At 42.7% G+C, this 13,972-nt stretch overlaps 1 protein-coding gene across 1 annotated transcript in view; it reads left to right on the plus strand.

Moving 5' to 3' along the window:
- Positions 1-13,972, plus strand: part of HIBADH (3-hydroxyisobutyrate dehydrogenase) — a 130,536-nt gene that overhangs the window by 24,538 nt on the left and 92,026 nt on the right. The window contains exons 3-4 of the mRNA XM_074943322.1: positions 338-447; positions 8,552-8,673. Coding sequence (XP_074799423.1) covers positions 338-447; positions 8,552-8,673 — 232 coding nt within the window. The remainder of the gene's footprint in view (positions 1-337; positions 448-8,551; positions 8,674-13,972) is intronic.

Below are 13,972 nucleotides of genomic sequence, written 5' to 3' on the forward strand. Positions count from 1 at the left end.
TATTATGGGACTACCCCAGAGACAGCGTGTGGAGGTGCATTTTGCATAGATGGCCTTGTGCTTGCAGTAGATCGTTAGTTAGCCCTCAATCTTGGAGGATCCATGGATAGCATTATAATCACACCCCTGGATGGAGAATTTGGAGGAATCTCTGACAGGATCCTCATCAAAATTTTTTCTCTCTCTATCACTAGAGCTTGTCGAATGGTGTGGTCTGTTTCCTGTGTTTTCATTTTTGTCTAGCTGTTAAGTGTGGTGCTTTAAAAGTCGTTAAAGAAGATATATTTTCTTTCTGTCTTTCAACAGCAGTTACATTATTTTTATTATTTTTTTTAAGGTAATGGATTCCCCAGCAGAAGTAGCAGAAAAAGCAGACAGGATTATTACTATGCTACCCTCCAGCCTCAATGCCGTAGAAGTTTACACAGGAGCAAATGGAATTCTAAAGTAAGAATTTGCTCTGTGCTAGTTAATTTCCATTTATGATCAAGGCAATATTGCTTTTATCAGGTGATTTTTCTATTGTTTTAACTAAATGCTGTGCCTGAAGTGCATTTAACTGATTGTTTTTATCTGCTTGGTGGTGGTTGTTGATTGATTTGCTAACTGTAGGATTCTTTCAATAGTAAATATTAGTTAAATGTCATTGGCTAAAATAACTTTATCTTTTATTAGCACAAGATTTATCTGTGAAGTTTAAAGGAGGGACACAATTTAAACGTCATGTGTTTTTCTGGAAATAAGTGCATATTCCTATGAATATGATACATAAATGTTTTATAGTTCTGCTCCAGTGTTTCCATATCCATTGGCTATGAATCACTTGCTCAAGCATATCTTTTTTTTTTTTTTTTTTTTAAATCCTTTGGAGTCCATAAATCCCATGTCTGGGTTAGATCTGAGATGATGCCATGTTGGCTCATAGTAGTGCAGAACATTACCATAGAATATCTGGACAGACTTTATTAATTGATTTAATTTTATTTTAAATTTTTAACAAGTTTACAAATCCTTGCAATTGACTCTTATTTGAAAGACTAATTGATAAAGGAACTCTAGGACTTGTGAGTGGAAAAAGAATGGCTAGATTATTGAAAAGTGAGAATCATTGACCTGTCTAATATTAATCTTTTCTAACTCAAGACTGAATTCTGCTTTTGGATATACTGAAGGGCTTTTATAAAATCACCTTTTATTCACATTTTAGAATGTCCATTAACATGACAAATGATACCTCATGGTTTTAATAAGTACACGAGGCACAGTGTAAAAGGATTTAGTCTGCTCCTCTTCTTGGGTGTTTGGGGAATTCCTTTGAAAATATGCATATCATTTAAACTGTGCCTTGAAGATGTTAAGATTTGGAGCCAGATTCTCAGCTGTTGTAAATCAGCACAGCTCCATCTGTCCTTCTGGCTCACCTAAACTCCAGTTCATAACAAGATGGCACTCCATTAGGAAAACTCTACCTCTAATTCATGTGTGGACAAATCAGGGGTTCACCATTCAGGTACGCTCAATAGGGATGCTCCAACATGTTGGTACACAAAGCTCTAGCCAGTCACTGAGATGTTGCTTCCTAATCCATTTAGGCCTTTAAAGAGATGGATCAGGGCCTTGAAATGAATCAGACGTAGTTATAGCTGGTAGGGGTCAGAGCACTGGTATGATCTGTTTTAATCAGGAGTTTGGCTGCTACATGCTTAACCCTCTGAAGTTATTGGGTGGTCTTCAGTTAATTTTACCTGGGGAAGACCCTAAAGTGTCTCATTTGGTAGTGGTTTGCTTATAGGTGACCATAGTTAGCTCTACGTCTGGTAGGAAGATCCAGAGTCTCTTGACTAGCCAAAGGCACTTCTGGCCATTGCTGCAATGAAAACATCAAGGATTAGCATCAACCCTAGCAGGATTCCAAGGTTCTGCATCATCATCATGATTGGTGGGGGAAACCCTTGGTGTGTGAGGGCGGGAAGGGAAAGTAGTGAGTTTTAGCCAGCTCCTGGAGGTTCTTCCTTTTTCTGATCAGTACCTCAGTCTTGTTTTTTGTTTTTGAGCTTGAACCCGCTATTTTTCACCCAGGCCCTCAGTTTTATCAGGCGTTCTAACTTGAATGGAAAATCTTTGCTCTACACATGTTGAACGAAGAGTGCTTGTCTAATATTGATATTAGAGTCCATAGGATATCTGTGCTACATCTACCCTTGCAACTGTACATGTGCATTGTTGTGCCATAACCCCTTCCCCATTGTCTACATTTGAAGTGCTGAAGCAGGTTCCTGAAGGAGAGCGCACAGCAAGAAAGCTAGCATGCATGAGGGATGTGGGTATGTACATGCCTCTGCTGTGGCATGGCCCATACATGTTCTACAGTGCAGTATGGACAGGAGCAAGGGGCATATTACCAGGTCACGAGTCTCAATAGTCCTCCAGGGCCATTCCCTTTCCTGCCAGACCCTTATCCCCCATTGCCACCATTAGTAGCATCCTGCGCTGAGCACTTCAGGACAGTTTTCTGCTGAACTGCTCTGTTAATCAGCACAGGCCATTATGGATCATGTTCCAAGAGCTGCCACCTGGTCTCTGGAGCATACCAGTGTGCTCATCAAGGTGTGGTCAGAGTACACTGTCCTCCTCAACTTCAGCTGAAGTGGCAGGAATATACACCTCTACTGGAAGATTTCACAGAGGCTGGAGGAGTCGGGCATTCAACAAACTCCGTCCCAGTGCTGGGATTTCTGGAAGCGCTTGAGGCTCCTGTACCCAGAGGGTGATGGACTGAAACAATCATTCCAGGAGGGGACCTAGCATGTGCCTATGCTACGATGAGCTGAACTGGGTGCTCCCCAGGGATTCAAGTACAGACCCTGAAGTGATTCATGACTACCTTCTCAAACTCGCTGGCCTCTTCATATGATGGGACTGAGGGGCAGAGCAAGAAGACAGCAGGGACTGCCAAGGAAGCCCTGGGTGACCTGGAGGATGAGGAGCGTGTGATTCTGTACCTCTGCCCAGCAGACCTGAGTGAGGAAGCCTTCCCCTGAAGAGCCTGAGGAGGACTGAGACCCGCTGCAGGAACCAGAACCCGAAGCTGGTAAGTTACAATCTATCCCCTCTTGCTCTGGTGATACATGCCTGAAGCTGCCCCACCTCCCTGCTCTACCTCAACATGGTCCCCAAGCAGGACATAGCTGTAAATCAATGATTTCAGTGAAATCCCATGAACCACTGTAATGCACTTAGCAGAAGCCATAACAAAAGAATATTAAAGAGCAGTCCCTATGTCTCTTCATTTCACTGTCAACACTGTGAACAGTGATAGTCCCTGGGCTGTGTGAACTGGGGGGGAAATGAGTGTGTGTGGGGGTGGGGGGGAGGAAGAACAGTTGTATGACACGGCTGATCAAAAACCCCAAATCACCCCTCTGCCCCACTCCCCACTCCCCCCTCCCCTCTTTTCCTTTTTCCTTTCCAAATGGGAGCCTGCAGAAGGGAAATGGGAGTAGTTGGTGACTTGGTGCAGGCCTTGTCAGATTTGGAAACAGAAAGGGAAGGAACACTTTGGTTGTCCGAGGAGTATCAGAACGGTCTATTCTCCTTATGACCATTTCAGCTGTTTATGACCATTCCCAGTCCCTGGTATCTGACCTCTCCTGTGCTAAATCACTCGGCAGGAGCCAGGTGAAGCAGAAGTGGATGTAGGATCCTCTTGGGCAGTTGCACAAACACAATGATGTGTCCTTTAGCAGTGGAGAGGTGACAGGCTTGCAATGTTAATCAGAAAGTTCAGGGAAGAAAATACACTTGCAGTGTGACGCTCTGCCCCTTTCAGTGCTGTTCGCTGGACACGGGCTGGACTTTCTAGTGCTTCAGGGTTGGCTAGGGGGTGGATGAACGTTCTTAGTGATTCTCGTTTCCTCTTGTGCCTGGGAACTGTCTACTAGCTTGGAATACGGTCAATTGCCTCTCAGATCACCTCCCAGTCCTATAAGCATAATTCAACAAATTTTTCATGCGGTTGAAATTCAGACTGGTTCTTCAGGTTTAAGGACAGTGCAAATGTTTGGTCCACCTTTATAGCTCACCAAACCCCTCCACTCAGCAATACATAGATAGGTGGTCATTAGTAAAAACATCTGTCTGACATAGGTGGCTAGAGCCCCTCCACAGCACTGGAAGTACACCTTTTTTTTTTTATTTTGGTAGCTTGAAAAGTTCTATGTTCTCCAAATGGTGTCCAGCCTTTAAAGAACAAATAGATGAGTGGTGAAGTACCCCTGGAAAGGAACTAAACCCCATCTCAACCAGCCCCTCCATGCACTGTAAACATTACAGCATTTTAATAATAGCACTGGAGGTATTCCCATTATTACCCTCGGCGCCTTCCTCATGGGCTGCAAAAGCAGTCTGAGAAGGAAGGAGACTAACAGTTGCATTCCCTGAGATGCTAAAAAGTATCAATATTGTGACCTTTGGCAGCACAGTTATATTATGGGGGACGGGGGGCTTCTTAGGTTCCTTCAAAGAAGAAATAAAATATAATGCAACCCACTCCACTGAGTTAGGGCAGGAGCAGTGTCCCAGAGATAGCGGATGAAGAAGGGCCATGGAGGACCTGCTCATTGGCATTGAAAGAAGGAGCAGGAGCTGTTTGAGCTCTTGAGAGTGAGGGAGAATTGGGCCTTTAGGCAGGATGAGGCACTGATGAACCGGTTCCTGGATCTGGAGTCACACCACAGTGAACAGGAGTATGCCCAGAGAGAACGGGATTGTGAACTCACGCAGCTGCTAGAACAACTGGTGGCAGAACACTTTCAGGGCCTGCCTGCCTCTGTGGCCACTGCTTCTCCCCAGAACAGACACCGCCGCCTCCGCCCACTCCTCCTCCAGCTGCCAAGCAGGCTGCTGCTGATGTGGTGGATCCACCCCACTGTCCTCTCCTGGTGGTGGGGAAGAGCATGCTGGACACCTGTCACAACATCCTCCACTGGCACCTGAAACCCCTTGCAAGGGGAATCCCCCAGAGCATGCAGGAGTGGAACGATCCAATGACTGGATCCCAGCCGACGTTCAGTCCCCAAACTCCACCTAGGAGTCATCGTTGTTTGCCCCCTTGCACAATATTCTGCATCTGTTTTCCCCCTCTTTCTGAGGGTGAGGGGAAGCGGAAGGACAAGGAGATGGGGCCACAGACAGTAATGTTTGGGAATTTGATCTTTTTGTTGTTGTTCATTTGTAGTGCCTGTTAATGTTGTAGTTCTGTGTTCCATGTATCTCTTTAAATAAAAGTTTCCGTTCACTTCACTTGTGTGTTCACCTTGCTTTCCGAGTATGGTCAATGGGATATTTCACACACGTTTGGGATGGGTCAGTGGGACTCACAGGACGTGACTGAGAGTTCTGTAACTCTGGTGCCACAGAAATGCAATTCATTCTCCATCTCTTGCCCCTAGCCATTTATTTTATTTTTTTTTAAGAAAAGCAGGGTTCATGACTGTGAACTAAGCTGTGAAATAACTGTTGCTGTCCAAAGCACCAGAATGGAAAATAGAAGAGAAGTTAACTGAAATGTGTTTACGCTTTTGTTAATAACTTGGGCAACAATACAGACAGAAGAAACCAAACTAAATTAACATTGAAGATATCTGACACTGAGCTGTGCTTTTATGACTCATCCTGCCTCACCCCCAAACAATCACCACTTGCAACCAGGGGTGTACTCATTCGTAACAGTGAAGTACTGTGAGCTCCGGTTTCAGAAAACGTTGTGAAGAAGGAATGTGTGAAGCCCTCCACCCAAAACCTTACATAACTGGTTTTCAGTTATTTTAAGAATGATTAAGTGCTCTCCATAAAGCAGTTTCTTGGTCAGCCATCTTTGGTGTTTCAAATAGTTTTGGACCCATTCCATCCAATAACTGGTAGTGCACTGCACAAACATTTGTCCTGCCAGCAGGCGCAGAACCGCATTGTCATATACTTGCTCCATGCCTTCCATGCAGTTTGGCAGAGGTGGGAGGGAGCTGCCATTGCCAAAAGTGTGAAGGTGCCATACAGTACCAGCAACACGCAGCAAGGCGGTTCCCAGAATGTCTCCTGTGATGTACAAGACTCTGGGATACAGATCCTGAATTGGAAGCACTAACATCGTTTACCAAAAGGGATGTCTGGATGTGGGTATATACCCATCACAGCATATACCCTGGCCAAGCACAGCATGTGTGGACACTCAGTGCGGGTACAGGGTACATGTGACAGCAGTACATGGACAAGTACCTGGGGACAAGTGGAAGTGCAGACATAGTCTTAGAGTCTCTTAATAGATATTGATCAGGTGTGTGGTTAGGGCAGATTGGACAGAAATCTTACTACACCAGGCAAGGAGGAGGAGAAACTGTGGGGGAGCACCCCTTATCCAAACCAGAGAGAGGAGGGGGAGCTCCCCTCTGTGTTCAGCAGAGGAGTGGGACACTTTCCTCCCTGCATTCCCTTGCCTTAATCCCTGGCAAAATGGAAGGACAGAATTTGGCCCTGAAGGAATCTGTAGATTAGTACCTATGGAGAAGAGCAGTTGCCCCCCGTGCTTTGGGACCTGTTCAGGTGAAACCTGATGAGTTTCCAGCATGGCGCTCTCCACAGTGATAGTCTTCCGTGAGTGGATCAGTAGCACTTAATCATGTGTCAAAGGCAGCCAGTAGGTCTGTACTCTGACGGTGAGTTCAAGCTGTAGGGAGCCTAGAATCCTGAAAGCAGTTAAATGCTGCTGGAATTTCCCTCCTGCTGCCTTCTCAATTCCCTTACTGAATAAAGGAAAGCTAGAGACTAGCAGTAAGTGCCAGATTGTGTGCTGAGTGGTTATTTTTTGATGATAGGTTGGACTTTGACCATTTTTAAGGATTCTTCACTCTTGCCAAGAAAGCATTGATCCCAAGAGCTTAAGAATGATCCTAGTCATACTCCAGAAGTTTCCATTTGCCAGAAGAGGTGTGGGTCTACATCAGTGGTTTTCAAACTTTGTGAGCTGAGCCCTCCCCTTTGAGTTACAATTTTTAGTTGTGTTCCCTCCGGGGGCTGCTGGCCAGGGCTCCTGTTGTCAGCTGGGGGTGGAGGGCGTACCAGTGTCCCACAGTTTGAAAATCTCTGGTATATATTCTGTGTGGTTGCACAGACTTCCATCAGTTCCCCGTTTGAGGGCTTGTTCTGAACCTGGAGGAAGGTAACCCAATGGTATCTTCAGAATTGGCTTTTGTTAGGCTGTATCCGAAGTAATCTCTCCAGTCTGTTTCTTCTGTTAAATAGGACAAGAACTTCATATGTTGGGTAATGTTTGAGTCTGGAGCTGTAGTATGGGCTAGAAGTCAAAAATGTTTGTATCTGTATATCCAAGAGCAAAATTTAACCATTTATGTTAAACAGCAAGATGTGTTTGTGTACTTGCAACAATGTAAACACAGTGATACATTGAATTTTATTTCTGTATTTGCACTGTACTCTAACTAGAAATTGGATACAACATATGATCATAGAATGGGTTTTTATTGCCTAATATGTAGCTTTAAATTATTACCTTTTTTTAATTGGAAATATGTGCTGTGTGAACTGAGTGTTATGGGCTCTTTTGAGCAAGAATTGCAGGTGGGGTCAGGAGGAAGAAGGCAAAGAAGCAGTCTGAATTTGATTTTTGACCCAAATATGGACAGCTGCCATTTAAAGACATATTTTGTGTGTGATATCTGCATTTTACTTTGTACATTTCAAAGGTGCAATATGAAAAGTGAACTTTTCCATGCTACATACATTTACCAGCCCCCAGTAGGGGGGGGAAAAAAACCAACCCCCACAACTTTTTTCCATGTTGCTTCACATTCCTCTTACCCATTTCAATCTGCTGGATTTACAATTTGTAATTATAGCTTTTATTTAGAGCAAGTTCTGGTGGTAAATACAAGGAGCTTGCTGCATTGAAAGGAATAGGTAATTCTTTCCATAAGCAATTTCTTTCATATAAAAGTATCTGACCAGAAAGATCCATTGTGTATGTAACTTTAAAAGTTTGAAGGGTGTTACATCTATACGGTACTCTACCATTCATTGCATAAACATATTTTAAGTCTGCCACATATAGAACTATATATATAATCTTGTTTGATAGAATTTGTACCTAAACAATGCAAGTCGTTTTGATCCTTTGTGTTATAGTAGGGTTTAGGCAGAACATCCCTTTTTTTGTTCATTCTCATAAGGGTTTTATGTATCTGTTAGTCCATTTTAAGTGACTGGTTTTGGATTATCAAAACCAACCAAACAAAAAATAACCAAAACAAACCCACAATCCCGTATAATGAAGTTCAAGAGGAACAGGTATATATGTTGGTACCTTAGCAGGTCTCACTCACACTAGGATTTTAAGACTGTGATCTGAAAAGGATCCATGGCCACTTTCTTGCATCGAGTGCATTGGCTTTACTAGCCAGTGACAGCAGTCAGAGATGTGGTCATGTGCAGTTTCGACTTAGCTACAAATATTTTATTTATTGATATTGTTTTTTTTTAGGAAAGTGAAGAAAGGTTCATTGTTAATAGACTCCAGTACTATTGACCCTGCCGTTTCAAAAGAACTAGCTAAAGCAGTTGAAAAAATGGGAGCTGTTTTCATGGATGCCCCTGTTTCTGGTGGTAAGTCTCTTTGCTAAATATATAATCCTGTATGTTGTAGAAGACATTTCTTTATGGGTGCATCCTACCCCCTCCCTTGCCTTCCCCCCCCCCCCGCCCCACCCTTTCTTGTTATTGCTATGAGCAACTCTTTGTCCTATATCCTGGCACAGTTGCTACCCCTTTTTGTTAATGTTTTCTTTCCCCCTCCTATCCTTTATTTGTCCACTTGTATAGATATATTTTTCTTGGTTTTGTTAATTATTTTTAATGCTCTTGGGCTGCCTGCCTCCCTCAACACATGCATTGGCACACACAGTTGCTTCAGGGTGTGGTGTTTGGCCCTCTCTAAAGGCTGGGTGGGGCATGTTACTTGTTGTGCTCTCTTGGCTGAAAGGAGTGCTGCAGCAACAGAGAAAGGTAGCTTGGGCTTGTAGGCTTCTGCCTGATCTTGCAGCCTGGTATGTTTCCGGTGTTTCCACAGCCAGCTACATTAGAGTCTCCTGCAAGAGTAGAGAGGGAAGGCTGATGGCCTTCAAGAAGCTGCCTGTGACTTTATCAAGCCTTAGCTGCACACTTTGATGCAGTGGTTGTAGGCTGGATCTGAACTCACGGAGCCTTCTCTCAGCACTATGGTCGTTTCTTTTGTCCCAAGTTTCCTAGGACAGCACTACTAGTAAGCAAACTATTTGCACACACCCCTCCTAAAAAAAAAACCCCAACAACCACCAACTTCCTGTTTGGGAAAAGTTAGCTTAAAGTTTAGGGCATCAGTCAAATGATTTAAAAATAAAAAGGCAGGACAGTTTTTAAAAATGATTTTTCAAATGTTTATGTAGAACATACTAAATGTATCCCATAATGGCTAACAGTGGAAATGTAGCAAACTTTCTCTTGTCTCTGGTTTGAAAATGATTTGGAATGTGTGTATGTAATATTTGTATACTCTTGAAGTTGGAGACTGATACCCTAGACATTAGTATTGCCTGTGTCAGGAGATACTTTTTAAAAATATGCATGTCTTTCCCCTTTTTCTTGGGTAAAATTAGATGTTAAAAAAAAAAAATCACACTAACGTATCATTATTAAAGCCTAATTCTTGTCTACATTTTTTGCAACCTGCAAAGGCAGTCTTGAAATTTAAAACAAAAAATACCAGACAGTTTTATTGAACTATTTGGGACAATTATTCTTGGCCATCCAGAGTTTAATTGCAGTTCTACTCTAAAAATAACTGTGTAAATGGCATTGTGTGGTTTCATATTTATTATCTTTTACTGACTTCAGATAAAACTTTCTCAGTTTACAAGTAAAAAGATGTTCCTTCTCCCCTTTCCTCCCCCTCACCTCTCCAAGCTGGCAGTCTTGCAAACTGGCCCTTGGAGCTGAAGTTCAAACTGGCTTCTTCTAGTTTGTGTATAATCACAATGATAAAGAGTCTGCAAGGCCAAATTCTGCTTCTACTCTGTACAGCTTCATTCCCTTCAAGATCTGAGGCTGAATTTGGCCATGCAATTGGAATTTGGGGGCCAACATTTTTCTCTGTTTCTATGAACAGAGGGTAGAAAAACTCAGAAGATATCGGCTGACAGGATGTGGAAGGAAGGGTTCTTACTCCACAGCCAAAATATATTTCTGATTTGTAAAATTAGATAAATTGTTAGCCTGGGAATAGATATCCCCCCCCATCACATTTTTTTTTTCTGTTTTTTGCATAATCTTTTTCTAAACATAGCAGTGGTTCTCAACCTATTTACCATTGTGGGCCGTATATGCAGTTCTCTGTGTTATGTGGGCCATATCCACGCAATATATATACTACCTGTCTGGCCCTGAGGATGTCACATGGGCCATAGCTGTGTGCTGATTGGGCTGCAAGCAGATTGAGAACCACTGAAACATAGTCTGTCATATTTATCTGTCTGGCAGCATTGAGACCTTTTATGTGGTTCCCTTTGTTACACCACTCCAAATATAATTTCACAAATTGTTTGGCTGCTGGGATTGGTTATCTTCTGAAAGTGTTCCCTGTTCTCTTTCTACCCAGAACTCACTGAGGTCATTTATTTTAAAACATTCCATTCAAACTATTGTATTGGCTGCTTTTTGTTGCTTGGGACTATAAAATGGAGATCTGGTTAAAGCAATAACAGATAAAGTTTTATCTGAATAAAAATTCTTTCACTTAGTTTGTAATGCCAATAAAATACAAAATATCATGAGCAACTTAGCATTTTTTGGGGAAGGGAAATCAATATTTAGCTTTCTAGTAGATAAAGATAACATTAACTGTACAAGATATAACTTGGAACTAAACCAAATGAAAATGGACAATTGCAGGGTATGTTCTATGTTAAGTGCCGCATTAGAAGAATTAAAAAGATAAAGAATTCAGTAATAAAACATAACATTAAGCAGTAAGTCATAAAAGGATCTTTTGGAGGAATTACTGTATATCTTGATTACATTATTTAATATTGGTCTAATGACCAGCAGAAGTACAGTACTTCCTCGAGAATCTACAGGCCTTGTGTTGTTTTGAAATGCAGTGATGTGGGGGTTGGGGATGGCAGGCAAGGGACAAGAACAATCATCCTTGTACCTGTATATTTACAGTGCGTTATTGACAGATGGTTCCACTTGTGCCCAGGGTTATGCTGTTTCCTAATGGAAGTTAATATTTGTCTGTTTGTGAAAGCATATGTTTACGTTCCGAATAATCTTTTGGAAATCATTTGGGCTGTAGAGCTCATGGAGAAAATGCTGGCCTTGAGTATATGAAGTTGGTGGTTCCAAATGAAATGAATACATATGACCTCCAGTTTGCAACATTAATTTGACAGTTTATTTGCATTTTGTACTCTCTCTTATAAGGCTTATTTCAGGACAGACCTAGAATTCCATGGAGTAGTGACACACTTTCTTGGCTGGTGAGAAACTGGCATGTTGTACCCCAGTAATACGCAGACCTCAGTGGTTCAGGAGCCACATTAGCGATCAACATTACCCAAAAGAGCCCCAGTAGTGTGAATTCATTGTTTCATTTACTATAGTACTGTATATTGTAGTTGATAAAATAATAATTGGGCAGTCAGTGAGAATGGTGCGTGTGTGTGTGTTTGTTTGTATATATATTTCGAGAGAGAGAGAGAGAGAGAGAATATGAATTTATATGTACTATTCTCACAGCAAAATGAATGACCAAATATTTTATCAACTACAAGTGCTTAATGACCTAGTAAAAGCATCCTTGCTGGTTAATAACGTAGACTGGTTTAATGATTAAACCACACAGTGTGTTAATATCATGTGCTGCAAAGAGCCGCAGGGACACATTAAAGAGCAAATTGCAGTTTGCGAGCCTCAGTCTGAGTATCCCTGTTATACACACTTGTAGCCTAGATTCAGGAGTTTCTAACTGGAAATTAATACACAAACCCGTTACAGTGTTGTATGTATTAATTTTGGAAAATACTTCTCATCCCCACTGTTGCCTGCAGATTTAATTATTAATACTGTCTGGAGATGGCAATCGCTTTACATTGGGGATTAGGATCATTGGCAGGTCTATGTGAGAAAGTTTGTATCATCCTTGCCAGCACTGTATTGATGTGAATAAAAACAGGAGATGCGTTCTGTTGCTTGCTCTTCATGAATATAAGTATTCCATGCCTAATGAGGATGCGATGAAAACCAATAAATGTCTATTACAATTAGACTAATAATAAATTGATCCTTTTTTTCGGTTGGGCAATTTTGGTTTGGCAACTTTACAACAGCCTCCTATAAATACAAATTATCATACAAAGAAGAAATCGGTGGCGCTTTGTGCAGGGTAGGATATTTCATCATGAGTCGGGGTGTCAAAATCTAGTCCTTAACAACATGATGACTTCATTGACTTCAATGGAGGCAAGATACAGCCTTGAGGTGTAATACTGATTTAACTCTAAGTGGATATTGTACCACATGAAGGCCTGTTCTACACTACAGAATTAGGTCGAATTTAGCCACGTTAGGTCAATTTTAAAACGAATGCGTCTACACAACCAACCCCATTCTGTCGATCGAAAGGGCTCTTAAAATCTACTTCTGTACTCCTCCCCAGGGAGGGGAGTAGCGCTAAAATTGACCTTGCTGGGTCGAATTTGGGATAGTGCAGATGCAATTCAATGGTATTGGCCTCCAGGAGGTATCCCACAGTGCTCCAATGTGAACTCCGGTGCACTAGCCAGGTACACAGGAAAAGCCCCGGGAAATTTTGAATTTCATTTCCTGTTTGGTCAGCATGGCAAGCTCAGCAGCACAGGTGACCACGGAGTCCCCCTAGAATCGCAAACAAGCTCCAGCATGGACCAAAAGGGAGACACTGGATCTGATTGCTGTATGGGGAGAAGAATCTGTGCAGGCCAAACTCCGATCAAAAAGAAGAAATGCTATATATAATATGCCAAAATTGCGCAGGGCATGGTGGAGAGAGGCTACAACAGGGACACACAGCAGTGCTGCGTGAAAGTTAAGGAGCTCAGGCAAGCCTACCAAAAGACAAAGGAGGCAAAAGGTCACTCTGGGTCAGAGTCCCATACATGCTGCTGCTGTGATCAGCTGCATGGCATTCTAGGGGGGGACCCTACCACTACTCCACCACTGTCCATGGACACCTGCAAGGGGGGAGTCTCACGCAACAGGGAGGAGGATTTTGTGGATGAGGAAGAGGCGGGGAATGCGCAGCAGGCAAGCGGTGAATCTGTTCTCCCCGGCAGCCAGGACCTTTTCATCACCCTGGAGCCAATACCCTCCCAAGGTGGGATCCCGGACCCCAGAGTAGGAGAAGGCAGCTCTGGTAAGTGCACATTTGTTACTACAGTACAGGGTTTAAAAGCAATAGTGTTTAATGTTTGATTTTCCCTGAAGACTTGGGATGCATTCACGGCCAGTACAGCTACTGGAAAAGTCTGTTAATGTGTCTGGGGATGGAGTGGGAATCCTCCAGGGATATCTCCATGAAGCTGTCCTGGAGGTACTCTGAAAGTCTTTGCAGAAGGTTTCTGGGGAGGCCTGCCTTATTTCATCCTCCACCATAGGACACTTTACCACGCCAAGCCAGTAGCAAGTAGTCTGGAATCATTGCAGCACAAAGCATGTCAGCGAATGGTCCTGGGTTTTGGTCACATTCAAGCAACATTCGGTCTTTATCTTTCTGTGTTAGCCTCAGGAGAGTGATATCATTCATGGTCCCCTGGTTGAAATAGGAGAATTTTTGTAAGGGGACAGTAAAAGAACTCTGTTCATGCTGGGTTGTTTGTGCTTAGCTAAAAAG

This window comes from Natator depressus, chromosome 2, assembly GCF_965152275.1.
Source record: "Natator depressus isolate rNatDep1 chromosome 2, rNatDep2.hap1, whole genome shotgun sequence".
Lineage (NCBI taxonomy): Eukaryota > Metazoa > Chordata > Testudines > Cheloniidae > Natator > Natator depressus.